The 25496-nt window shown below is 50.8% G+C and overlaps 1 protein-coding gene across 1 annotated transcript in view; it reads left to right on the top strand.

Annotated features, from left to right (window-relative positions):
* Positions 1-25148, top strand: part of DRAXIN (dorsal inhibitory axon guidance protein) — a 28732-nt gene extending 3584 nt beyond the window's left edge. The window contains exons 2-7 of the mRNA XM_084786020.1: positions 10282-10711; positions 12473-12666; positions 15132-15243; positions 15603-15692; positions 17448-17537; positions 24683-25148. Coding sequence (XP_084642146.1) covers positions 10291-10711; positions 12473-12666; positions 15132-15243; positions 15603-15692; positions 17448-17537; positions 24683-24795 — 1020 coding nt within the window. The 5' untranslated portion in view covers positions 10282-10290 and the 3' untranslated portion in view covers positions 24796-25148. The remainder of the gene's footprint in view (positions 1-10281; positions 10712-12472; positions 12667-15131; positions 15244-15602; positions 15693-17447; positions 17538-24682) is intronic.
* The last annotated feature ends 348 nt before the right edge of the window (positions 25149-25496 follow it).

Raw genomic sequence — 25496 nt, 5'->3', positions numbered from 1 at the left:
CCTTTAATCCCAGCACTCAGGGAGGCAGAGGCAGGTGGATCACTGTGAGTTCCGAGGCCAGCCTGGTTTACAATTCAAGTCCAGAACAGCCAAGGCTACACAGAGAAACCTTGTCTCGAAAAACCAAAAAAAAAAAAAAAAAAAAAAAAAAAGAATGCTTGTTGCACTTGTGGAGGACCCATGTTTGATTCTCAGCACCATGGCAATTATTTACAACCGTCAACTCCAGGCCTAGAGGATTAGATGCCCTCTTCTGAATCCAATGGGCATCAGGCATACACACTATATGCAAGCAAAACACTAATGCATACCAGCTGGTGGTAGTGTACGCCTTTAATCCCAGCATTCAGGAGGCAGCGGCAGGTGGATCTCTGATCTACATAGTGAGTTTCAGGATAGCTAAAGCTATACAGAGAAACCCTGTCTTGACAAACCAAAACAGTATATACCACACACATGCATGCGTGTGCATAGACACACACACACACACACACACACACACACACACACACACACATACACGTCCATTGTTCAGATGTGTTATCAACATCTAGTGAGGTTCATTAGCTTGTTAAGGGTCAAACAGCTATTCAGAGTTGGAGCCAAGATTCTCAGCCAACACTTTGTCTGACTTCTGGTGTCTTTCTGCACCAGCCCAGCACTCTGCCAGAACCAACAGCTGGTGTGTGGTCATTTGAAGACTAAATGTTGGATCTGAGCGAGTAACAGGTCATTTTCAATAGCCTAGGTACCAAAGATAATGAAGTTTGGGTTTTGTTTGGGGTTTTTTTTTTGTTTTGTTTTCTTGGTTTTTCTAGAAAGGGGTTCTCTGTGTAGCCTTGCCTGCCCTGGAACTCACTCTTATAGACCAGGATGCCCTCAAGCTCATGGAGATCTGTCTGCCTCTGCCTCCTGAGTGCTGGGATTAAAGGAGTGCACCACCACACCTGGATTTCTTGGCCACCTTTAACAAGGTGTAACTTTCTCAAGCTTCTTCCAAGCCCAGGAAGGCTTGTGTTTCAAGGGGACCATTTCAACCTCTGAGCTGTATCCCGGGGGGACTGCCAACATCGAGGCTCTCCATGTCCTGTTACTCCCCTCAGATAACCTAAACTCCATCCTGAAGCTCCCCTAACCGGAACAGCAAGCAGCCTTAACAAGGCCTCATACTGGTCTGGGGGGTACTATCCTGGTGGCCAAGTCCATAAATGTCTCACTTGTGCCGAGATCAGACACCACTGAAAACATGGGCAGCGAGCACAGCGGGACTCCTTGGAGACCTGGAGAGAAGGAACAGCAGACAAAGGCTGTTGGAACCGGAGTTCTGCGTCTCTACTTTTAACCTCCACAAGTTATCCTTTGGACCCATGCCAGTGTGTCCCCAGTACCTGCTGTGTCCCCCACCCCCACCCCCCACCCCTGCATAAGATTCCAGGGAAGTGTATGTATCTGTCCCCTCCCCAGGGGGCTGGCAGTCAGGATAGACAGATGGAAAACACACTTCAACTGTAGATCATGAATTTCCAGGCTCCCTTCATAGACAGGACCTGGGGGACCACGACATCTATTCCACAAAACTCTATTTGTACCAATGTCCTAGGGATGAAAGCCAGGCACTCCTGGCACATGTTAAGCAAGCATTCTACCACTGAGCTACAACCCCAGACCCAGTGGGGATGGGGACATGTCATAGTGTGACTATGTGACATGTGTGACTATGTGACTACGGAGTTCAAAAGACTCTTTTATGGAGTTGGTTCTCTCCTTTTGTGTGTGTGTTTGTTTGGTTGGTTTGGTTTGGATTTTTTAGACAGGGTTTCTCTGTGTAGCCTAAACTGTCCTCGACTCCCTTTGTAGAGCAGGCTGGCCTTGAACTCACAGAGATCCGACTACCTCTGCCTCCTGAGTGCTAGGATTAAAGGACTGTGCCACCACACCCGGCTTTTTTTTTTTTTTTCCAATTTAAGATATAGTCTCACTCTGTAGCTCTGTCTAGCCTGGAACTCACTACATAAACCAGGCTGTTCTCCAACTCGCCCAGAGAGCCTTTTTCTTCTGCTTCTTGAGTTGCTGACATTAAAGACACCACTATGCCTGGCCCCAGAACCTTCGGAGCAGTGTAAATCCTTGAAATTTAACCCACGATCCCAATAACGTCCAGAAAAGCAACAAAAACGGTATTTTATGAGCAGTATAGCATCTGTCCACACCAGTAACTCTGTCCCCCAAGAGATGGTTTACCCTGACTTAGGCATCCACAGCTGTAAGCCCTGCACGCAGGCTTCGACCTCACGGAGCAATGGCTGTGCAGCCACCGCTTTGTACAGCTTTCAAAATCACTTCAGGTGCGCGTCAGTGAGGGGGAGGGGTGCCTGCTGCCCGCTTTGACTGTTAAAAAGTCAGAGAGTGGATGTCAGGGGCCCTAGTTAGCGTTCCTATTGCTGTGAGGAAACGCCGTGACCAAAGCAGCTTGGGGAGGAAAGGATTTATTTGGCTCACACTCCCACGTCACACCGTCACATCGTTCTTCATAGAAGGAAGCTGGGACCGGGACTCAAACAGGGAGGGGCCTGGAGGCGGGAGCTGAGCCAGGGAGGAGTACCGCCCACTGGCTTGTTCAGCCCCATGTCTTAAAAGAACCCAGGACTCCACCCACAATTTGCCGGGCCCTCCCGCATCAATCAATAGTTAAGAAAATGTGTCCTGTAGGCTTGCCTACAGCATCCTATGGAGGCCTTTTCTGAACTGGGGTTCCTCCTCTCAGATAACTCTAGCCTGTAGCAAGGGCTTTACTTTGTGCGCCTGTCCTCTAAGGCACAGAGTCCTGGGGCTTATGGCAGAGTCCTCCCTGGCGAGCTTCCCTTGTGTTTAAACTGGGTAAAGGGCCTGGGGACATGGCTCAGTGGGCAGAGTGCTCGCCTAGCCCTTCCGAACTACTACAGTTCTAGCCCTAGAACCACAGTGAAACCAGCTGTGCTGATGGACCCCAGCCATCCAAGAACTTTGTGGGGGTGGGGGGCTGGAGACAAGAGGATCAATAGTTCATGGTTATCCTGGGCTACATGTCGAGCTAGAGGCCAACCTGGACTACTTGAGACATTGATCCTTGTCTATGCCTGGTTATGGTGGCACACTCTTTAACCCCTCTCTACCTGGAAAGCAGAGGCAGGTAGGTGGTGGATCTCTGAGTTTGAAACCAGCCTGATCTACAGAGCAAGTCAGGGCTACACAGAGAAACCCTGTCTTGAAAACAAAAACAAACAAACAGATAAAAAACAAAAAAAAGAGAAAGTTCCAGGTCAAAGGCTGTATGCTCAGTCCCTGTACACACACACACACACACACACACACACACACACACACACACACACACGCATGTAGAGAAGAGATCATACTTGAGAACATTTGTCATTTATTTGTTTTTTAAATTAATTAATTTTTATTTTAAATTTGCCTTGTTCATGGGAGGTAGATAGACCAGAACTCTACCACTGAACTATATCTCCAGTACTATACTCGTACATTTTTTAAAAACCCAGTTGTTTGAGTGTGGTGGCACAAGCCTCTAGGTCCAGCACTTGGGAGTTCGTGGCCAACCTGGCCTATGAGTTTCAGGAAAACCAGGCCCACATAATGAGACCCTATCTCAAGCCGGGCGTGGTGGATCACACTTTTAATCCCAGCAACCTGGGAGGCAGAGACAGGTGGATCGCTGTGAGTTCGAGGCCAGCCTGGTCTACAAAGTGAGTCCAGGACAGCCAGGGCTACACAGAGAGACCCTGCTTCGAAAACCTCCCCCCGCACCCCCCCAAATGAGCCCCTGTCTCAATTCCCCCCTCCAAATAAAAACCCCACCTAATTAGACTCAAAAGTTTTGGTGCCAATATTCCCACCAAGTACCGTGGTTCAGTTTTATCACAGGAGGTAGAGGCAGGGCTCTTGAGTGGACTTGGTTCAAGCCGCACAATCCTTAGGCTCCAGCAGAGCGCCCTTTCCACAAGATGCTTCCCTGGCCAGTATCCCACTCCAGCCCATGAGCAACCAGTGGGCCAAGCCAGGCAGCAAGGCAGGAATGCAGGCCCTGCAGCTGCTGTAGGAAGCCAGGTGGTCAGACTCCACAGTTGTCTGCCAGCCGGGTAATGCAGGAGCCCCTCCCTCACCAAGGCTGTGCCCCGCCCCATGCAGGGCTGTTTGTAGGGAGAGGGCTCAGGAATTAAAGCTTGCTTCAGCTGGATGGATGCCTCATTTGCATATGACACTGCCTCCTGCTGCCTCCTGGATGGAGACAGCCAACTAGACAACTCTCTTCTCACTGTGCCAGGCAAGATGGAGCCGGAATTCAAACCCTTCCCCTCCCCCTCCTTCCTCCCATTTGTTTTTTGTTTTTGTTTTTCCTTGCCAGTTTCTGGCTCTAACTGCAATCACTAGTGAAGATTCTGGTCACAGCAAATACAGACAAGGACGATGATGACGCCTGGCACTGAACACTGGGCCATGGGATAAGCACTATGTCCCCTGCGCACAGGATGCTTAAAGAGCCCAGACCTGGAACTCTGTTACATTGAGCCTTAATCTCCTCTTACACTTATGTTTGCTGTTGTTGTTTTGAGACAGAGTCTCTCACTATCTAGCCAAGGCTGGCCTCAAATGAACTGCAATCCTCCTGCCTCGGTCTCCCAAATGCTAGAAATGGCACCCAGCAGTTGAGGGAATTAAACACCCATGAATGGGGCTGTCACACTCCTATTCTGATGGGTCCTGTTATTTGGTTTGGTCTTGATGATTCGCTGCTGGGCCTGGGTGGAGACTGGTCCATCCTTGGGGACCATCCCCAGTGTGAGAAGGAACAGTTCTCAGTCCATCTTAGACTTTGGGAACAAGCCACAGGCAGAACCCACAGGGCTAGGGTGACGGGGAGGGGGAGGGGAGGGGGGAGTTGGTGAGGGGAACCTGCCTTGCTTTGTGCCCAAATGTTTAGTGCTTTGTGACACAGCCTCCACCTGGCTTTCAGAGTGACAGGAATGGATCGGAGCCCGTCTTCGCTGGGGATCCTTGGCACGGCTTCTGTGGTGGCCCATGTTTCCTGAGTGGCTCTCTGCCAGGCTGGCATCCTGACTGCAGGGCTGCGCCAAGATCTTACAAATCCCTGGAGTCTCAAGAGGGGCTCTATGAAGTCTGCCAGCTCCTGTGCACTCACATGCACGTGCGCACGCGCACGCACACACACACACACACACACACACACACACACGCCATAAATTTGCACCCATCCATGACCGGGGTCACCAGTACTTGTGAATACAGAATTCTAGGTGTGCACCAGTGCTGAGCGTGGCTTGGGCACACCCTCTTCCCTCTCCCTGCTGCCAGGGCAGTCAGGTACTTCATAAAAACAGATAGTTGCAAACCAACATGGCACATGAGATCTGGAAGCCATGGGGAGATGCAAGCATGGAGGGGAAGTATCATAATGGGTGGGGTAGCACCAGCATGGGGGAGGGGCATCAGCATGGAGGGGAGCATCAGCATGGGGGAGGGGCATCAGCATGGAGGGGAGCATCAGCATGGGGGAGGAGCATCAGCATGGGGGGGAGCATCAGCATGGGGGAGGAGCATCAGCATGGAAGGGAACATCAGCATGGGGGAGGAGCATCAGCATGGGGGAGGAGCATCAGCATGAAGGGGATGGCGGGGAGCATCAGCATGGAGGGGAGCATCAGCATGGAGGGGAGCATCAGCATGGAGGGGCTGGAGAGATGGTTCAGTGGTTAAGACTTGACTGCTCTTCCAGAGGACCCGGGTTCAATTCTCAGTACCAATATGGCAGCTCACAACTGTCTGTAACTCCAAGATCTGACACCCTCACACAGATATACATGCAGGCAAAACATCAATGCACATATGATAAAAATAAATAAATTACTAAAAAAAAAAATGGAGGAGGACCACCAGCACGGAGGGGGGAATTAGAATGGAGGGGGAACACCAGCATGGAGGGGGGCATCATACCCAGTACCAAGGGAGACTGTTTCTAGGTGGGGCTGATTGAGGGGTTTGGAATGGATGGGATTTGTCAAAGAAAGGTGGTGTGGAGGGCAGACATTGTTCCAGGCTGCATAGTGTGTCTGAAGGGTCCCCACTGGCTTTGAAAGGGAGAAGACAGATGCCAAGGCTAGGCTGGACCCGTGTTACACCAGGTTTTGAATCTGAAGGAGGAGACTGGTTAAATGGGACGCAGGAAGGTGGCTTGGTCTGGAGCTTATCATATATGGATGGTTTTGGTTTGGGTTTTTAAGATCTTTTATTATTTTATGTGTTTGCCTGCAAGCATGTATATGTACCATGTGTATGCAGTTGCCATGGAGATCATAAAAAGGCATTGTATTCCATGGAACTGGTTTTTTGTTCTTGTTTTTTTAGTTTTTGGTTTTTTGAGACAGGGTTTCTCTGTGTAGTCTTGGCTGTCCTGGACTCACTTTGTAGACCAGGCTGGCCTCAAACTCACATCCATCCTCCTGCCTCTGATTCCTGAGTGCTGGGATTAAAGGTGTGTGCCACCACGCCCAGCTTCTGGAACTGTTCTTATGAGCTTCCCTGTGGGTTCTGGGAACTGAACATGGGTCCTCTGCAAGAGCAGCAAATGCTTTTTAACCCGGAGCCATCTCTCCAGCCCTGTTTTATTTTTCATTTTTGTTTCATTTGTTTTAGTGTATGTGTGTGTTGAGAGAGAGAGACAGAGAGAGACAGAGAGAGACAGAGAGAGACAGAGACAGAGAGACAGAGAGACAGAGAGACAGAGAGACAGAGAGAGAGTTAGTTCATAGTGTTCAAATATATGTCCAAGGACAACTTGCAGGATCAGTCTCTTCTTCCAACATATAAGTCACAGGAATTGAACTCAGGTCATCAGGCTTGGCAGCAAGCACCTTTACCTGTACAGCCATCTCACAGGACCCTGGTTTAATTTCTCTTTAAAAGAAAAGATCCCTCTCTTGCCCGGCATGGTGGTGCATGCCTTTAACTTCAGCACTCGGGAGGCAGAGGCAGGTGGACTGCTGTGAGTTCGAGGCCAGCCCAGTCTACAAAGCGAGTCCAGGACAGCCAAGGCCACACAGAGAAACCTTGTCTCGAAAAACCAAAAAAATCTCCCCCCCCCTCTTCCCTCTCTCTGTCTTTGTCTCTTTTTCTCCTCCAACTCCCTACATAGCCAAGGATGGTGTGACATTCCTGAACCTCCAGCCTCTTCCACCTGAGTGCTGGGATTACAGGTATGCACCACTACATACCAGTCTATGTAGTGCTGAGAATAGAACACAGGGCCTCATACATGCTAGGCAAATCACTCTACCAAACAAACTATGCCCCAGCCTTGATGCCAGGAGGATGGGCTTTCTCACTCGCCTGCAGGCCATTCTCCAAGACAGTACCCAGGCTGGTCCAGAAGCTCTGAGGCTCACTGACTGTGACTCCATAGGGACAGCAAGCTGGCTTCCAGGTCCCTTAGGTTTTGGTCCCAAGCTAACAGACACAATGGAAAGCAATGAGACCTCCTGATATTCAGCCAGTGGCTCTGGGAGAGCCCAAGCCCCGCCCCTCTCCCCCCTACCCCACCCCGCTGCCATGAAGGGAAGCACGGTGCAGGTGCATTTCTTTCTTAGCCTCAGGTGAGCCAGTCTAGTGGTGACTCCAAGGTTGGGCAAGGCAGCCCCTGCTCTGGCCTTGTTGACAGCCTGAGTGAGGTGCGCCTGAGGGCTTCAGAAGCTGAGCCAGCTGGAGTGAAGGATGCTGGGAACCAGGGCATCTTCCAGACCTAACAACTTTTCCTTGCCCTAGGCAATTATAAAGCCACAAATCACAAAGAAATGGTAGCGTCAGCACCTTGGGGACCCTAATGGAATCCTGTGCCATAAAAATTCAATCAGCCAGCTGACCTGATATGAGCCTGGCCAAAGCAGTGAGGCTGGGGTGGATAAGGATGCTACAGGCGGGAGGATCTTCAGAGTCTGACAGACCCATCAACTCGCTATGTTCAGGCCTTCTGAAGCAGTCCTCTGGACCAACTGGGGACAGCCTCCTCCTCAGGCACTGAGTCTCCAAGAGGCTCCAATGCGGCTGGGAGCGATATGGAAGCTGGTCTGCTTGATCTACCTTGTGTGTGTGTGGTGTGGTGGGATGGTCATCATCCTTTCTGCACAGTCATTCCCAAAGACCTTAGCACCATGGGACAGGGACAGTGCAGGGACCCCTGGGGATCTCAAAGCTACCTGTCTTCCTAGCAGTAGGGAGGTAGGGTCAGGGAGGCCAGAGAATGGGGAATTAAAAAAAAAAAAAAGGAATTCCAACCTTTGGCTATTTAATGAGTTCTAGGCCTGCCTGGGCTCCACGAGATTCAAAGGGGAGGAGGGTGGATTATGGGAACAAGGACAGAGCAGCCAGGCCACGCCTGACAGCCACAAAAGACCTAAAGCACAGACATTTATTCACAGGATGTGACTTTCCATATAGAGAGCTCCTGAGAGGGCACATGGCCAAGGGCAGAGCCAGAGAAAGGGCTTCTAGACTAGTCTGGAAGGGTTTAAGCTAAGGATCCTCATTTATTTTATTTATTTTAATGTATGTGTGTTTTGCCTACATTAGTGAATGCGCACCATGTGCATGCAGTGCCTGTGGAGGCCAGAAGAGGGCGTTGGATCCTCCAGAACCGGAGTTATAGATGGTTGTGAGCTGCCATGTGGGTGCTGGGAACCAAGCAACAAGTGCCCTTAACCGCTGAGCCATCTTTCTTGGCCCTCAAGGACAATCCTTTGTTGGGGAACCGGACTGTGCATTGTGGTGTGTTCCATCTGCTCTCTTAGCCTCCTCCCATCAGAAACCATTAGCATCATGACTCCAGCAGCAAGTGGTAATTTATACCTATTAATACCAGCATGCAGAAAGGGAAGGCAGATGGAGCAGCATGAGTTCAAGGCCAGCCTGAGATATCTACCATGATCCTGTCTCAAGTAGTAGTAGTAGTGGTAGTAGTAGATACTTGTTATTATTTTTCTAAAGATTTATTATTTATACAGTATTCTCTCTGCATATGCATTGGATCACATTACAGATGGTCATGAGCCCCCATGTGGTTGCTGGGAATTGAACTCTGGACATCTCGAAGAGCAGACGATGCTCTTAACCTCTGAGCCATCTCTCCAGTCCCTACTTGTTATTATTTTATTTTTTCATTTTATTTTATTTTATTTAAGAAGGCAATGAAAGCAAGCCAAGTGTGGTGGTGTAATCCTTCAATCCCAGTTCTCAGGAGGCAGAGGCAGGTGAATCTCCGTGAGTTTGAAGCTGATCTGGTCTACCTAACAAGTTTCAGGCCAACCATACAGCAAAACCCTGTCTCAGGGGAAACAAAAGCTAGAGAGATGGTTTCCTTAGGTTAAGAGTGTTTGTTGCAAGCGGGGCGCGGTGGCACACGCCTATAATCCCAGCACTCAGGAGGCAGGAGGTAGGCAGATCCCTGTGAGTTCAAGGCCAGCCTGGTCTACAAAATGAGTGGAGGACAGCCAGGCCTACACAGAGAAACCCTGTCTCGAAAACGATTTACTTTAAAAATGTTTTGGACTGTTGTTGTTGAGGTTTGTTTTTTTTTTTTTTTTTTTTGAGACAGGGTACAATTGAACTGATCCTCCTGCCTCCATCCCTCAAGCATTAGAATGACAGGCGTGAACCACCATGGCCAGCTCTTTCCCTTTTGGGGGAGGATTAAAAAGTTCATTAGTTGGCCGAGCGTGGTGGTGCATGCTTTTAATCCTAGCAGGCGGATCACTGTGAGTTCGAGGCCAGCCTGGTTTACAAAGTGAGTTCCAGGACAGCCAGGGCTACACAGAGAAACCCTGTATTGAAAAGCAAAAAAACAAAACAAAACAAAAAGTTCATTAGTTGTGCCCAGCGTTGTGGCGCACGCCTTTGATCCCAGCACTTGGGGGACAGAGGCAGGCGGATCTCTGTGAGTTAAAGGCCAGTCTGGTCTACTGCATGAGCGCTCCAGGACATCCAGGGCTACAGAGAGAAAGCCTGTCTCTAAAAACAAACAAATAAGTAAAAAAAAAAAAAAAAAAAAAAAAAAAAGTTTAAAAAACCAAAAATGTCTCCAGGGAGCAGAGCTTTCTCCACCCCCACCCCCACCCACCTGGGAAAAGCAGTTTCTGTAATGGGGCGCCTATATGGAGCCTTCGGAGGGGCTGTTGGGGGGAGGTGCGTACTGCCCTCATGAAACTGGTTTTCTTTTAGGGAAAGCCAATGGCGGGGTACACTGTGCCCAAGGTCCCCATCCTGTTCCTGTTCCTCCTGCTATATCCGGAGCTCCACGTGGCAGGCACCCTTGCATCTGGATCTTCTGCCCGGAACCTGCCCAAAACTCATTCCCACCTGCCCAGTTCGGCAAAGTGGGTGCCTCACGGTCGACGGGGCCTGGGCAAAAAGGACAAGAGCCCAGGAGTACCCAGCGGGCCCCAGGAGGGAGCTGTGGTCACTGCCACTAGGCAGGCTTCCCAGATGACGCTTGGACAGCACCCTGTGGGCCTTCTTCAGGACAAGGAGCGGCTTCTAGGGCTGCCATTGCCCTACTCCGAGAAGGAATCCCGGTCTCCCGGGTGGGAGCGGGTGAAGAAACGCGGCAGAGAACACAAGAGGCGCCGGGACCGGCTGCGACATCACCGAGGTATCTGGGGACCTGGGGCCGTGCTCTCGGGGAAGGCTCTAGCCCAGTGCCAAGGGCAGGAAGTAGTCAGAGAGTCAGTTTTTAAAGCCCCGGAGAGACCATTCAGAGTCCCCAAATGGGTAGAAGCGGGTGCCCAAAGAGGGGACGCATCTTACTGTAGTCAGAGTGGTCGGGGGGTGGGGGGGAGGCTTGGGGGGGGGGGGCGGGAGACGACAGAGGTGGAGAAAAAGCAACTCACAATAGAAGCTCTGCTTCCTTAGGCAATCAGTCACCGCCTTAAGTCGGGAAGCTACCTGGCGTCTGACCTAAATCTACCCTGCTCTAAGCCCCTGAGGGCGCACAGACAGAACAGCTGGGAGTCCCTTTTCCTAACACATCCTTTAATGAGCTCTGGGACAGGGTCGGAGGCTGAGAGCTTGGGCTCTGAGGTCAGATCTGCTAAGAGCGATGTCACTCCACTACTCGTTTGTGGCCTTGGGCAAGCCACCTTCTTAAGCTTCGGTTTGTCCTTCGGCAAAGATGCTGCCCAACCTTAAGTGTAGAAAGAGAGACTTGAAGTTCAGGCGGCACCGGAGCAATTAATTGCTCGTGAATCCACAGCTCCCTAGGCGGCACCCTGCAACCCTGACCACCAGCGACCCCGTGTGGTGGTCAGCTGTCTGCCACGGTGATGAATAAATCGCCGGGAAAACTCCGCACAAAGCAGGGGAGGTTTATTTGGGATGGAGGATTCAGAGCAATCAGCCCACAGCTTGTGGGGCAAAGCATCGCGGAAGAAGCACAGGACTGCTCACCTCATGGCGGCCCAAAGGAGGAGGGAGAGAGGGACCGGCAGATAGACGAGAGGGGAAGGAGGAGGAGGGAAGGGACCGCGCAGGAACACCTGAAACACCATGTCCGATTCAAAGGCGCCCCCGATGACTCTCAGGCCTGACCGAGGCTCAAATCCACCCTCTGCCAGGCATGAGCTGTGTGTCCTTCCTGAAAGGACCTCTCTGGCTTGGATTCCTCCTCTGTAGATGAGCAGCAGTCACTTCTCAGGGTCCCTGCAGTTGTCAGATGAAGTGGCTCACTGGGAACCCCGCATTATCAGTGGATCATTAAGAAATACGGGGCCGGGCAGTGGTGGCGCACGCCTTTATCCCAGCACTCGGGAGGCAGAGGCAGGCGGATCTCTGTGAGTTCAAGGCCAGCTTGGTCTACAGAGTGAGTCCAGGACAGCCAAGGCTACACAAAGAAACCCTGTCTCAAAAAACCAAAACCCAACCAAACAAACAAAAAGAAAAAGAAGAAAAGAAAAGAAGAAAAAATATGTCGATGGCTACTCATCACCACAGAAGAAGCATGCGGTGGTGGGGGTACATGTGTGACTGTGTGTGTGTGTGTGTGTGTGTGTGTGTGTGTGTGTGTGTGTGTCCCCTGCCAGCTCTCTCTCAAAGGGTCCTCTCCAAGCAATGTCCCTCAACCTCATAAACCTCACCTCCTCCAGGATGCCTTCTATGATTTTACATCCCTGGTTACCCCCAGGCATCCTGGATCCTGACCTTCTAGAATGTACCTTCTTGGGAGAATTCTTTACTCAGTGCCCCTTCCCACACCTTATGACTGCCTTGTCTCTAGCACGGTAGAAAGCAGGCTGTTGGATAGACCAAGGACCCATGATGCCCAGCAGCCCTTAGCTTACAGCAGAAAAGATGCATTGCCCTTTAGGTAGACACCGAGCAGCAGCAGGCGGGTCACCCTGTGCTTGCCTCATCCCAGGGCGAGCTGCCATCCGTGGCCCCAGCTCCCTAATGAAGAAGATGGACCGCTCTGAAGACCAGCCACTGGAGGGCGCCACCGAGGAGTCTTCCACCAGCCTGGCCCCCAGCATGCTGTTTCTAACCAGCGCAGACGCTGCCATTCCTACCACCCAAGAGTCCCGGATCCTGCCCTTCACCTCCCCATGGCCCCAGGTAGGGTCCTCGTGTGGCTTTAAATCTGTCCATGCCTTTTTGAGACTCATGTAACTGCCTGCCAGGGTTCTCTGGAGAAACAGAGCTGATAGAATGAATGTATATATCAAAAGGGACTTGTTGGAATGGTCCAGCAGCTATCTCCCGATGGAAAGGCAGGAATCCGAGGCTGGATATCCCAGCTCGTCTTTGGTCTATGTTGGAATCCTGAAGAAGCAGGTACTAACACCAGCAAAGGAGCGCCTCAGCAGCAGGGTAGATAAACTTGTGGGCAAGAGTGAGAGCAAGCAGGCAAAAAACAAAAGCTTCCTTCTTCTGTGTCCCTTCTGTAGGCTGGCACGAGAAGGTGTGGCCCAGATGTAGCGAGAGTCTTCCCTCCTCAACCAACCAATCAAAAATCCCTCACAGGGCTACACAGAGATACCCTGTCTTGGAAAACCAATAACCAAAACAAAAGAAAGAAAGAAAGAAAGAAATCCCTCATAGGTGTGCCCTGCTACTTCACTTTTAGTTGATTCATTTCCTGTTCTACTTAGGTAAACTGAGGCACAGCAGAAGGGGGTAGTGGAAGCCACCATTAAGTTTTGATACTACCGGGTATTCGGGTGGCCGAGGACATGGCTTTGAGGTTCTGGCTGGGAACAGCAGGAAGCCAGTGCCACCTCAGCATGCTGGTCTCTGTGCAGCTAGAGGGGGGACTCTTGTGGAGGACCCTGAAAGTCAGGGAGAGTTCAGAAAGCAGCCACAGTGATTTAAAAAGCCATGACCTAGAATGACATAGGCCAGTCAGGTGGTTGACCTGCCTGCACCCCAACTCTGAAAAAGTAAACGGAAAGTGAACACGGAAGCTCACACAGCTCTGACTGCTGGTGACTCTAGAAGAAGGCTGTTCTCGCCTATGAAGGGGACAGGAATTCACCAGGTCTTTTTGTTGTTGCTTTTCGAGACAGGGTTTCTCTGTGTAGCCTTGGCCGTCCTGGACTCACTTTGTAGACCAGGCTGGCCTCGAACTCACAACGATCCGCCTGCCTCTGCCTCCCAAGTGCTGGGATTAAAGCTCCTTCTTTCTTATCACTTAGAAAATTGTTTTGGTTTTGGTTTTTCAAAATAAAATCATTCAAGGCCAGATGTGGTGGCTCACATCTACAATCCCATAACAACACTGAAATGGATCGATACTATCTATTATGTATTGGCAATACGGAATACACTATGTAGCTCCGTTGGTGAAATGCTTCCTTAGCACAAATGACGCCCTAGGTTTGATTCCCAGCGCTGTATAAAACGGAGGTGGTGGTGGTACAGGGCCAGTTACCCCAGCATTCAGGAGGTGGAGGCTGCAGGATCAGAAGATTGATAGTGTCCTTGGCTCCATAGTGACTTTGGAGCCAGCCTGAGCTACATGACAGTCTGTTGAAGGAAGGAAGAAATGAAGGAACGAAGGAAGAAGTAGGAGAAGCGAGGTGGGAAAGAAAACAGGCAGTCCATAGCTCTGCCGCTCCGGTTGTGAGTTCTTGTCCGTCTCTTGCTGTGCCGTGTTTAAACTGACTCTTTTAATTGTGTGTATGTGTGAGGAAGGCGGTGTGTGTAAGAGTGGAGGTGCCCTTGGAGGCCAGAGGCAACAGATGCCTCGGAGCTGGAATAACAGGCATTCCTGAACCACCTGGTGGGCATTCTGGGAACTGAACTCCCATCCTGTGCAAGAGCGCTATGCACTCTGACCTGCTGAGGCACCTCTCCAGCCTTGACTGTGCCTCATTTGCCAATTAGAGTCATAAGAGGTGTGCGTCCATCGTACATACAGGGTTTAGCGCTCTCAGGCATCGTTGGCATGTTGAGGGTCAGGAGGCAGCTGTGGGTTTTCTTCGTCCTCTTTCTTCACCTCATAATCCTGAGAGTCTAGCCAAAGCTGTGGCCATGAGCAGGCAGTTATGTTCTGTGCCTTGCTAAACCCTGGTGATTGGGTACATGAGGACCCAGCCATAGGATCTGGTCCTTGGTAGTCCCCAGGACATTGGTCAGGGCTGTGAGTGGAATCAGGGCCTGCATGTGGTCTCCACAGCACTCCAGAGGAAGGGACAGAGAGGCATAGCAAGGTGTCTAGAAACGCTGAGCTTGCCGGGCGTGGTGGCACACGCCTTTAATCCCAGCACTCGGGAGGCAGAGGCAGGCGGATCGCTGTGAGTTCGAGGCCAGCCTGGTCTACAAAGCAAGTCCAGGACAGTCAAGGCTACACAAAGAAACCCTGTCTCGAAAAACCAAAAAAAATAAAAAATAAAAAATAGAAACGCTGAGCAGGTAGACCAGCCTCCCTGGGCACCATGTTGACATCTTCAGCATGGATTGCAGAATCCAAGCGGTGAACAAGGTGGCCTCATCCTCTGCCCTCTGGCCTTGAGACCCCATGTCCCCACTCCCTTCGCTTGGGAGGCTCCAGGTCCCCTCTCCTGCCTCATCTTCTGCAGCCGCAGCCCAGGTCCAATGGGGAAGTGATGCCCACGCTGGACATGGCCTTATTTGACTGGACAGACTATGAGGATTTAAAGCCAGAGGTGTGGCCTTCTGCAAAGAAGAAAGGTACGCCTACCTTGCCACCCTACCCCGTGCTCTGACTCCTCTCCCCAGCGTCTGTTCGCGGAGGACATTTACTGAGTCCAGGATGACCTACAGGTGTCCAAAGGTGGGCTGGAGCACATCAGTCTAAGCTGGACCTGACTCTCACTGCAACAAACAGTATTTCATGTTTACTGCCCACTAGCCAGGCCCCCGTGCCTCTTACAGGGAAACGGGCTATGAGGAGTGTACTGTGGGCTCTGCTTCAGGGAAGAAAGTGAAGCAGAGAGGGTCTTGCCCAAGTCACACTGTGACAGTGGCCATGTGGCTCTGTGACACCCAAGTCTTGGGCTTAGTCTGACCACACATTTCCTTGTCCCCAGAGAAACACTGGAGTCACTTTACCAGTGACGGTAATGAGACATCACCAGCTGAGGGGGACTCGTGTGATCATCACCAGGATTGCCTGCCAGGTACCTTGGTACCCCCCAATACCCACCCTTGAGGCGCCAGGGTTGTGGGGAACACCAGCAAGGCACTGGAGACAGGGTTTCAAGCATGGGAGCGAGTCTGAGGGTCATGACCCTTTATGCACAACACACAGCAACTACGGTAGCCACCAGCTTCCTGTGTGCTGTTATCAGCAGCCACCAATTTCCTGAGAGTCACTATCATACACCCAGAGAGTGATATTAAAGAGAAGCGGGGAGAAAGCCGGGCATGGTGGCGCACGCCTTTGATCCCAGCACTCAGGAGGCTGAGGCAGGTGGATCGTTGTGAGTTCGAGGCCAGCCTGGTCTACAAAGTGAGTCCAGGACAGCCAAGGCTAAACAGAGAAACCCTGTCTCAAAAAACAAAAACAAACAGAGGGGGGCGGCGTGGGGAGAGAAAAGAGAGGGGTGAGCCTAACTGACTTCGTTTTCAGGCAAAATGAGGCAATTAAGCTCCAGAGAGGCTAAGTGTCCTTTCCAAGATCACACAGCCTGAGCGAACTTGGTTCCTCACAGCTTCTTACCCAGAGCCCATCCTGCCCTAAGTCAGATCTGCTCCTGACCTTGTCCTCTGAACACCCACAGGGGTTAATTCACCCCTCCTCTTATGCCACCCCCTGACTTTCTGGGGATGTTTTCCGTGACACTCTCGCCTGTTCAACTGCTCTACCCATCACAGTAAGATGAGTACAGGAGGTCTGCTGTTGACTCGAGTCTGAACTGCTAGCCCTGTGGGATCAGGTGGACCTCCCCAGAGTAGACTCGGAGGTGGACTCAGAAGCCGTGGTGGTGGTGGGGGTAACACCTATCACCACAGCGCTGAGGAGGCGGAGGCAGGAGGATCAGAAGTTCAAGGTCAGACCCTGTCTTCGGTCTTCAGTGCTTATCAGGGGCATTGGTGAATGCCTAGAAAAGGCAAGAGAGAAAACAAGTTGACAGAGAAAACTTGGGTCTGGTGACGTCCTGCCTCAAAGGGAGCTGTGGAGAAAAGCCTTGCCTGCCGGGGAAGCCCCGTGCTAGCCAGAGTGCTGGCCCTGGTTTCTACCATGCCAGCCGTTGTTCTGGAGCTGCTGAGGAAGGGGTGGGTGGGACACGGGCCAAGGAGGCCACAGTAGGAGACCAGTGACTGCTGTCCCCTCTTGCCACTAAATAATAAGTGCTTTGGGGAGGGGGTGGGGGAGACACAAGCGGCCGTCTCCATGGCACCACATCAGCAGGATATTCTGTAAAATAGTAGCCAGTTGGCATTGTAGAAGACAGACGCGAGCCCAGACAGGCTGTCTCTTCACTGTGAAGAAAAGGCTGGAGTCAGGGCCCACAGGCTGGAACTTGGGAGCTAGCTCTGTAATGGGCAAAGATGCCTCAGGGCTGCGTAGGCTAAGCCCTGCGGCCACTCAGGTTTCAGTTTCCCCATTTGTCCGCGAGGATGCTAGAGTCCATGCTCCCTGAGGCACCCCCAGCTATTACAGCCCCATTCCTGGGAGATGAACCCCCACACCACCTTTGATCCTCCCCTGATCAATCAAGTGGCCCATCTGGGGAGGCTCAAGGCTCTGCCACCTGCCTCTGGGGACTTCAGAGCAGCAGTTCTGGCCCTGAGCCTCCTCGCACAGCAGATGGCCTACCAGGGCATGGCCTGCCACACATATGATGGATCTCCTGTCCAGTGGGACTCTGCAGGGTGGCGAGGAGGAGCCGCTCAGCTTGGCTGACCACATGTGCTTGCTATGTTGCCAGGGACGTGCTGTGACCTCCGGGAACATATCTGCACGCCCCACAACCGTGGCCTCAACAACAAATGTTTTGATGACTGTATGTGCATGGAAGGTCAGTATGGACTCCGGGAGGGACACACGCGCGCACACATACACACACACACACACACACACACACACACACACACACACACACAATGCTCCAAGAACCATGAAGCCTTTGTTGTCCAGCCAGCTCTGCAGTGAGTGGGACATGTGGTTTCCTGACAGAGGGTAGATGTGGATAGAGGGGCCTGGGAAGAGGGAGTGAGTAGGAGAGCCCCTGGGAGCTGAAGGCACCAGGATGGACAGCTTTTCTGGAGCCTTCCAATCTGTCAGCTGGGTGTGTCTCCACTCCCGGCATCAGTTCTCAGATTTGTGTTTCTCATTTCTTGAAATGCAAGCTGGTCTGATCACTAAGGATCAGGACAGGGGAGAAAGGAGGAGACAGGAAAGGAATGTATCTCTTTAAATAAGATCCAACCTGGGCTGGAGAGATGGCTCAGAGGTTAAGAATACCGACTGTTCTTCCAGAGGTCCTGAGTTCAATTCCCAGCAACCACAGGGTGGCTCACAACCATCTACAGTGAGATCTGGCGCCCTCTTTAGGCCTGCAGGTGTACATACAAGCAGAGCACTGTACACATAATAAATAAATCTTAAAAAATAAAATAAAACAAAATACAATCCAACCAGAGAAGGCTGGCACTTCTCAGCAGAGTTCCAGACAGGAGGTTTTCCAAGGGAGCAGGGAGGTGGGTGTGTCTTCTGGCAGTTGCAGGGAAGGGTTCACTGCAAACTGTTCTGAGGCTGGGCTACACTTAGTTGCAGAGGCCGGCCTCAAACTTGTGATCCTCCTGCCTCAGCTTCTCAAGCAGCTGGAATTACAGATCTACAGCACTGTTGCTCTCTCTATCTCTCTTTCTCCTTCCTTCTCTCCTTTCTTTGTTTTTTTTTTGGGGGGGGAGGGTGTTTTATTTTATCACAGGAAGAAAGAAAGGAGAAAAGAGGAGAGGAAAGGAGGGAAGATGGAAAAGAGGAAGAAATGAAAAAAAAATGGTTATGCAGGGCCACCCTTGCAGCAATCCAGCTCCTGAGAGGCTGAGGCATGTAGTGGGGGCATCATAAGTTTGAGGCCAGCTTAGGGTACACTGTGATATCTTTTGTTTGATTTTGGTTTTGTTGTTTTTGTTGTTGTTGTTGTTTTTGTTTGTTTGTTTGTTTGTTTTGAGACAGGGTTTCTCTTGTAGTCCTGGCTGTCCTGGACTCATTTTGTAGACCAGGCTGACCTCGAACTCACAGAGATCCTCCTGAGTGCTGGGATTAAAAGCGTACGCCACCACGCCCTGCACACTGTGACATCTTGTTTAGAAAAACAACAACAACAACAACAACCAGGGCTAGCAATTGGCTCAGAATGTAAAGCCCCGGAAGTCAGCTGACCTGTGTTCAATCCTTGGAACCCCTGTAAAGGTGGAAGGAGAGAACAGAAGAGGTGTCTTTTGGCTTCACCCACACATAGTGGTGTTTGTGCACTGCCAATGTGTGCACATTGTCTACACAATAAGCAAAAGTAAAATAAAACAAAAAAGAAGAAAGGGATGAAGGGAGGGAGGAGGAGAGAGAGAGGAGAGAGGAGGGAGAGAGAGGAGACAGAAAGGAGAGAGAGGAAGGAGAGAGGGGAGAGAGAGAGAGAGAGAGAGAGAGAGAGAGAGAGAGAGAGAGAGATGCTATAGATCTGTAATTCTAGCTGTTTGAAAGGCCAAGGTGGGAGGATCATGCATTTGGAGGCTGCCTCTGCAACTCAACAAAACTCTGCCTCAGAACGTTTGTTGTTGTTGTGTTCTTTGAGACAAAGTCTCTTTATGGAACCCTGGCTGTCCTAGAACTCACTCTGTAGACCAAGCTAGACTTGAACTCACAGAGGTCCACTTGCCTCTGCCTCCTGAGTGCTGGGATTAAAGCCTTGTGCCACTATGCCCACCTGCCTCAGAACTTATTTTATAAAAAGGGACCTGTTAGGTATGGTAGTGCGTGACTCTAGTCCCAGCACTCAGGAGGCAGAGGCAGGCAGATTTCTGTGAGCTGGAGGCCAGCTTGGTCTACATAGTAAGACCCGGTCTCTAAATAAATACATAAATTGCTGAAGATGTAGCTCAGTGGTAGAGCCCGTGTAAGGCCTTTAATTCAGTGCTCCACCCATATGAAAGAAGGAGCCGGGGGTGGGCTGGAGAGGTGGCTCAGTGGTTAAGAGCACTTGCTGCTCTTGCAGAAGACCTAGATTCTGTCCCCTGTACTGATATGGCAGCTCAAAACCACCCATAACCCCAGTTGCAGGGGACACAGTGCCCTCTTCTGACCTTCAGACACCAGACACTCACATGATACAGATACATACAAGCAGACAAAACTCAGACTCAAAACACATCTTTCTCCTTTTTTGTCATTTTTCGTTTCGGTTTGGTTTGGTTTTTGTTTTTTCAAATAGGGTTTCTCTGTGTAACAGAGCCCATGGTGTCCTAGAACTTGCTCTGTAGACCAGGCTGGCTACAAACTCACAGAGATCCGCCTGTCTTTGTCTCTTTGTGCTGGGATTAAAGGTGTGTGCCGTCACCACCTGGTTTAAAAATAAATCTGTTTGTTTGTTTGTTTTTGGGTTTTGGGTGTTTGTTCTTTCAAGACAGGGTTTCCCTGTGTAGCCTTGGCTGTCCTGGATTCACTTTGTAGACCAGGCTGGCCTTAAACTCACAGCAATCCACCTGCCTGTTTGTTTGTTTGTTTTTGGGTTTTGGGTGTTTATTCTTTCAAGACAGGGTTTCCCTGTGTAGCCTTGGCTGTCCTGGATTCACTTTGTAGACCAGGCTGGCCTTAAACTCACAGCAATCCACCTGCCTCTGCTTCCTGAGTGCTAGGATTAAAGGCGTGTGCTACCACCGCACAGCTCAAAATAAATCTTTTTTTTTTTTTTTTTTTTTTTGGATTTTCGAGACAAGGTTTCTCTGTGTAGCCTTGGCTGTCCTGAACTCACTTTGTAGACCAGGCTGGCCTTGAACTCACAGTGATCCGTCTGCCTCTGGCTCTCAAGTGCTGGGATTAAAGGCGTGCGCCACCACCACCCAGCTCAGAATAAATCTTAAAGAAAAAATTTGAAAAGAGAAAGATGAAGGGAAAAGGCAGAAAAATAAATCTAATTGTGTCTTCAGAGAACCTTCAAGCTCTCACCAATTGTGGCATCATAGGCACCTGGCTCCCATCACTAAACTTCTATAAAGACCAGCGTGTGGCCGCCCTGGATTGGCCTGTCACCTCTACACCCTTGCCTTGCTTCCGTATGATCCTTTATTTATTTATACAGTATTTATTTCAGCACCCAGCTTTGAGAGATAAGCACCCTTTTTAAAAACAAGGTGTCTAAATTGACAAGCCAACTGATATTTAACCCGCACTCCGGCTCTGAGGGCGGGATCCTTCCTGGCTGCTGTGTGAACCTGAGCCCCACTCCAAGCCTACTTCACAGCAATAAAAGAGCCTGTGCCATCTCCACGCCTGTGCTACATTCCAGGGAAATGAGATGACCAGAAACAGAGCCGCAGATAAGCAGTCTCTGGAGCCGGGCATGGTGACACACGCCTGGGATCTCAGCACTCCAGAGGTAGAGATAGGAGATTCCTGGGTTCAAGGTCACCCTCAGGCATGTATGGAGTCTCAGTTGGGGAAGACTGGGCTATAGAGGGCCTTGTATCCATCCCAAACACCCTACACCCACCCGCCCGCCCCCAAAAGTGGAAAAGGGGGGCGGGCAGGGAAGGGTCCTGGGAAGTCATAGGGTTGTACAGAAAGCCCAGAAGGTTGGTATGTAGTCTCTTGGGATGTTAAAGTCCTTAGGAAGAGGGGAAAGAGAGGGCGATGGCCCAAGGGGCTCTGACAGGAGGCGGAAGGTAAGGGCAAGCACCTTGGGCAGGAGCAGCCTGGCATGGCACATAATGACCCTGGAGAAGGTTATAAGGGAGATGAGGGCAGCTTCAAGAAGAACCACTCTGACTTTGTTTGCATTTTATGAGTGATGAGCTAGCTTCTGTATTTAAACGACCCTTCTGCGGTGGCGGATGAGGCTCAGTTTAGCTTGCCTAGTGTACACCAGGCCCTGGGTTCCAGCACCAGTGAAAATTGGGTGTGGGTACAACCTAAGCACCTGGGGGGGGTGCATGAGACCCTGTGTCCCCTCCCCCTCCCCCACCAGAAAGTTTTCTCTAATTGCAGGGCTGGTGGCAGTTGAGGATAGGGAACAGTCTGGAAGCTTAGAAAGGGCAGAGACCGACAGAGTGAGGACATCTTGTAAGAAAGATACTGTGTCTGGTTTTTTTTTTTTTTTAAGATTTATTTATTTATTATTATGCATACAGTGCTCTGGCTTCATGTACACCTGCAAGCCGGAAGAGGGCATTGGGTCACATTATAGATGGTTGTGAGCCACCATGTGGTTGCTGGGAATTGAACTCAGGACCTCTGGAGGAGCAGTCAGTGCCCTTAACCTCTGAGCCATCTCTCCAGCCCTGTGTCTGGTTTTTCAGAACAGGGTTTCTCTGGTTTAGCTCTAGGTGTCCCATAACTCACTTTGTAGACCAAGCTGGCCTCGAACTCACAGAGATTGCCTGCTTCTGCCCTCTGAGTGCTGGGATTAAAGGCATGCACCACCACTGCCCAGCGACTCTCCTGAAATATTAAACCCAGGGTCCAAGGCTGGAAGCCATTAAGGCAAGCCGGCCAGGGGTCTGGAAGCACCTAATGGCTTCTGTAGCCACCAAACATTCTGGCTCCTGACTACAGTGACAAAGTGCTGAGCCTTGGGGCTGAGATCTGCCTTAATGATAGAGTGTTTGCCTAGCTGCTGCTGAATGCCTTGGGTCCTCACCCAGCACCACATAAAACTAAGATTGGTAGTGCACACCTGTAATCCCAATACTCTGGAGGTGGAGATAAGAGTTCAAGGTCACCTTCAGCTACATAGCAAGTGGGAGGCCAGCCTGGGCTACTTGAGACCTTGTCTTTAAGCCATAAGAGACTCGAGGCTTCCAGTCACAAACTTCCCAGCAGCCCCTTTGCCCTCTAGCTGATGACATGAGTGGATCTTGAAGCAGAGACCTCTTCTCACTCTGTGGTCACTCTGTCTCTGAAAAGCAGGGGTTTCTTTTTTTTGTTTTTCAAAACAGGGTCTCTCTGTGTAGCCTTGGTGGTGGTCCTGGACTCGATTTGTAGAGCAGGCTGGCCTTGAACTCACAGCAGTCCTCCTGCCTCTGCCTCCCAAGTACTGGGATTAAAGGCGTGCGCCATCACACCCAGCTAAAGCAGGGGTTTCTTAGGCCACAAGAACATCCCTTTCCTTGTCATCAGAAGGATGTGATCTATTATAAATTTTTTGTTTCTCTTCCTTTTTTTTTTTAGGTTTTTCAAGACAGGGTTCCTCTGTGTAACAGTCTTGGCTTTCCTGGACACCCTTTTTTTGTAGACCAGGCTGGCCTCGAACTCACAGCGATCCACTTGCCTCTGTCTCCTGACTGCTGGGATTAAAGGTGTGTGCCACCACTGCCCAGCCTCTTCTTCTTTTAATTAATTTATTTTTATTTTATGTGCATTGGTGTTTTGCCTGCATGTATGTCTGAGGATATTGATCTTGGAATGATAGACAGTTGTGAGCTGCCACATGGGTGCCAGGAATTGAACACGGGTCCTCTGGAAGAACAGTCAGTGCTATTAACAAGTGAGCCATCTCTCCAGCCCCTATTTTTGGTTTTTCAACTCAGGGTTTCTCTGTGTAGCGTTGGCTGTCCTGGACTGGCTTTGTAGACCAGGTTAGCCTCAAATTCACAGAGATCTGCCTGCCTCTGCCTCCCAAGGGCCGGGATTAGAGCCCTGCACCACCACCACCCAGCTGACCTATTATGATCTTAAATGAAAAATATCTACTCGGGGCTGGAGAGATGGCTCAGAGGTTAAGAGCACTGCATGCTCTTCCAAAGGTCCTGAGTTCAATTCCCAGCAACTGGCTCACAACCATCTATAATGAGATCTGGTGCACACCTGGTGTGCAGGTGTACATGCAAGCAAAACACTGAACACTTAATAAATAAATCAATCTTTTTTAAAAAAAAGAAAAGAAAACCATCTACTCACACCTGAGGTTGATGATAGCCCCAGTAGATAGAGCCTAGTCAACCGGACCATACTTAGGTTAGCTAGGGTGTTTGGGAGAGACTGTGTGTGTGTGTGTGTGTGTGTGTGTGTGTGTGTGTGTGTGTGTGTACTCACACGCGTGTGGTGTGCTTGTGTATGACGTGAGTGTGTCTATATATATGAGTACAGGTGTGCGTGTGCCAGGCCCATGTGTGGAGATTGGAGGACAACCATGTCAGTTTCTGCTTTTCACCTTGTTTGAGACAGGGTGTTTTGTTTGCTGCAGCATGTGCTGGCTTGCTAAGGAGTCTCTTCATTTGCCTTAGAAGCTTTGCAAGCCTTTGCAGGTGCGCTGCCAAGTCTGGCTCTTGAGAGGCATCCTGGGGATCTGAACTCGGGTCCTAATGTTTGCAGAGCAACCACTTTGCCCTCTGGGCTATCTCCCTGGCTGGTGAGAAGGTTTATTTCTTGATTCCTGGACCTAGTGTTTATGACGCAAGCACTCCACAACTGACCTACAAGCTCTAGGCCTTCATTTGCTCAGTATTTTGGTTGTTTTGTTTTGTTTTGTTTTGTTTTGTTTTGAGTCAGGGTCTCACTATGTAGCCTTGGGTGGCTTGAAACTTACTCTAGACCAGGCTAGCCTTAAACTCAGTGATCTGCCTGCCTCTGCCTTCCAGTGCTGGGATTAAAGGGTGGGCCACCATGCTCAATTTTTTTTTCTAAACAGATGATATTGTGTGTAGTCCCCAGATAGCATGTGTGCTCAATGTGCACAAGTCCCAGATTCAACATTTAGGGTTTGTTGTTGTTGTTTGTGTCTGTCTGTGTGTTGTTTGCTTGTTTGCTTTGAGTCTGCTATGTATCCCTGGCCAGCTTCAGACTAAACTCAAACCTGCTACCTCAGCCTCCTGAGTGTTGGGATTACAAGCCTGCGGGACCAGCCCGGTGGTTGGTGGTCGTGTGGAGGGGCTGCTTAGATGGAGGGGAAGAAAAGGGAGGGGGCAGTCACCCTTAAGTCTGACTTCCTTGCCTCTTTCTACTCAGGGCTGCGTTGCTATGCCAAATTCCACCGAAACCGCAGGGTCACTCGGAGGAAGGGTCGCTGCGTGGAACCTGAGACAGCCAATGGAGACCAGGGATCCTTTATCAACGTGTAGCGCCAGAGCGGTGCTTGTGCACTGATGCCCCGGGTCTGAGCCAGGGAAGTGTGGACGAGCAGGACCATGTTAGTAACTAGCTCAGCTTGGGGCTGAGTGGGGGAACCGACAAAGGCTGTAGGTGCAGGCCAGTACACTCACTTCCCAAGCTGGCGGGCGGCTTGGCTGAGAGCCGCGTGCACCTGCGCCTGCTGCCTGCCACCTGCCTGCGGTCCACTGCCCACCACCGAAGGCGAGACCCACACAGCTCGCGGATCCTGCTCTCTGAGATGGCCGTATCGAGCGCGCCCTCTTCTGCTCAACACCTGCATTGCAGCAGCTTCACTTTGGGAAATTAAGAGGATTGGACAGAGATGGGGGTGGGGGTGGGCGGGGAACACCTGACAGGAGTGGATCTGGAATACTGTGCCCCGGGCAAAGCACCACGTGCATTTCTCCTGAGTTCCCACAGAGACCGCAGCAAGAGACCGCTGAAGCACATCTGAGTGGCCTGACTTGTGTGTGCATGGGCGCACATCATCCGTGACCCTCCAGTTTTAGCAGCAGAGATAGCTTGACTTGACTGTCCTCAGCCTTTCCCAACAAAGGCTTATCGTCTTCTTGAGAGACAGAGTCTCACTCTTTGGCTGAGCTGGAAACTCAGACAATCCTCCTGCCTCAGCCTTCCAAGTGCTGGGATTACAGGCGTGGGTCAGCATGTT

Source organism: Acomys minous (assembly GCF_964271855.1).
Source record: "Acomys minous genome assembly, chromosome: 6".
NCBI lineage: Eukaryota > Metazoa > Chordata > Mammalia > Rodentia > Muridae > Acomys > Acomys minous.
Note: the sequence above shows the minus strand (reverse complement) of the source record. Positions and strands in the feature narration are given on the sequence as shown.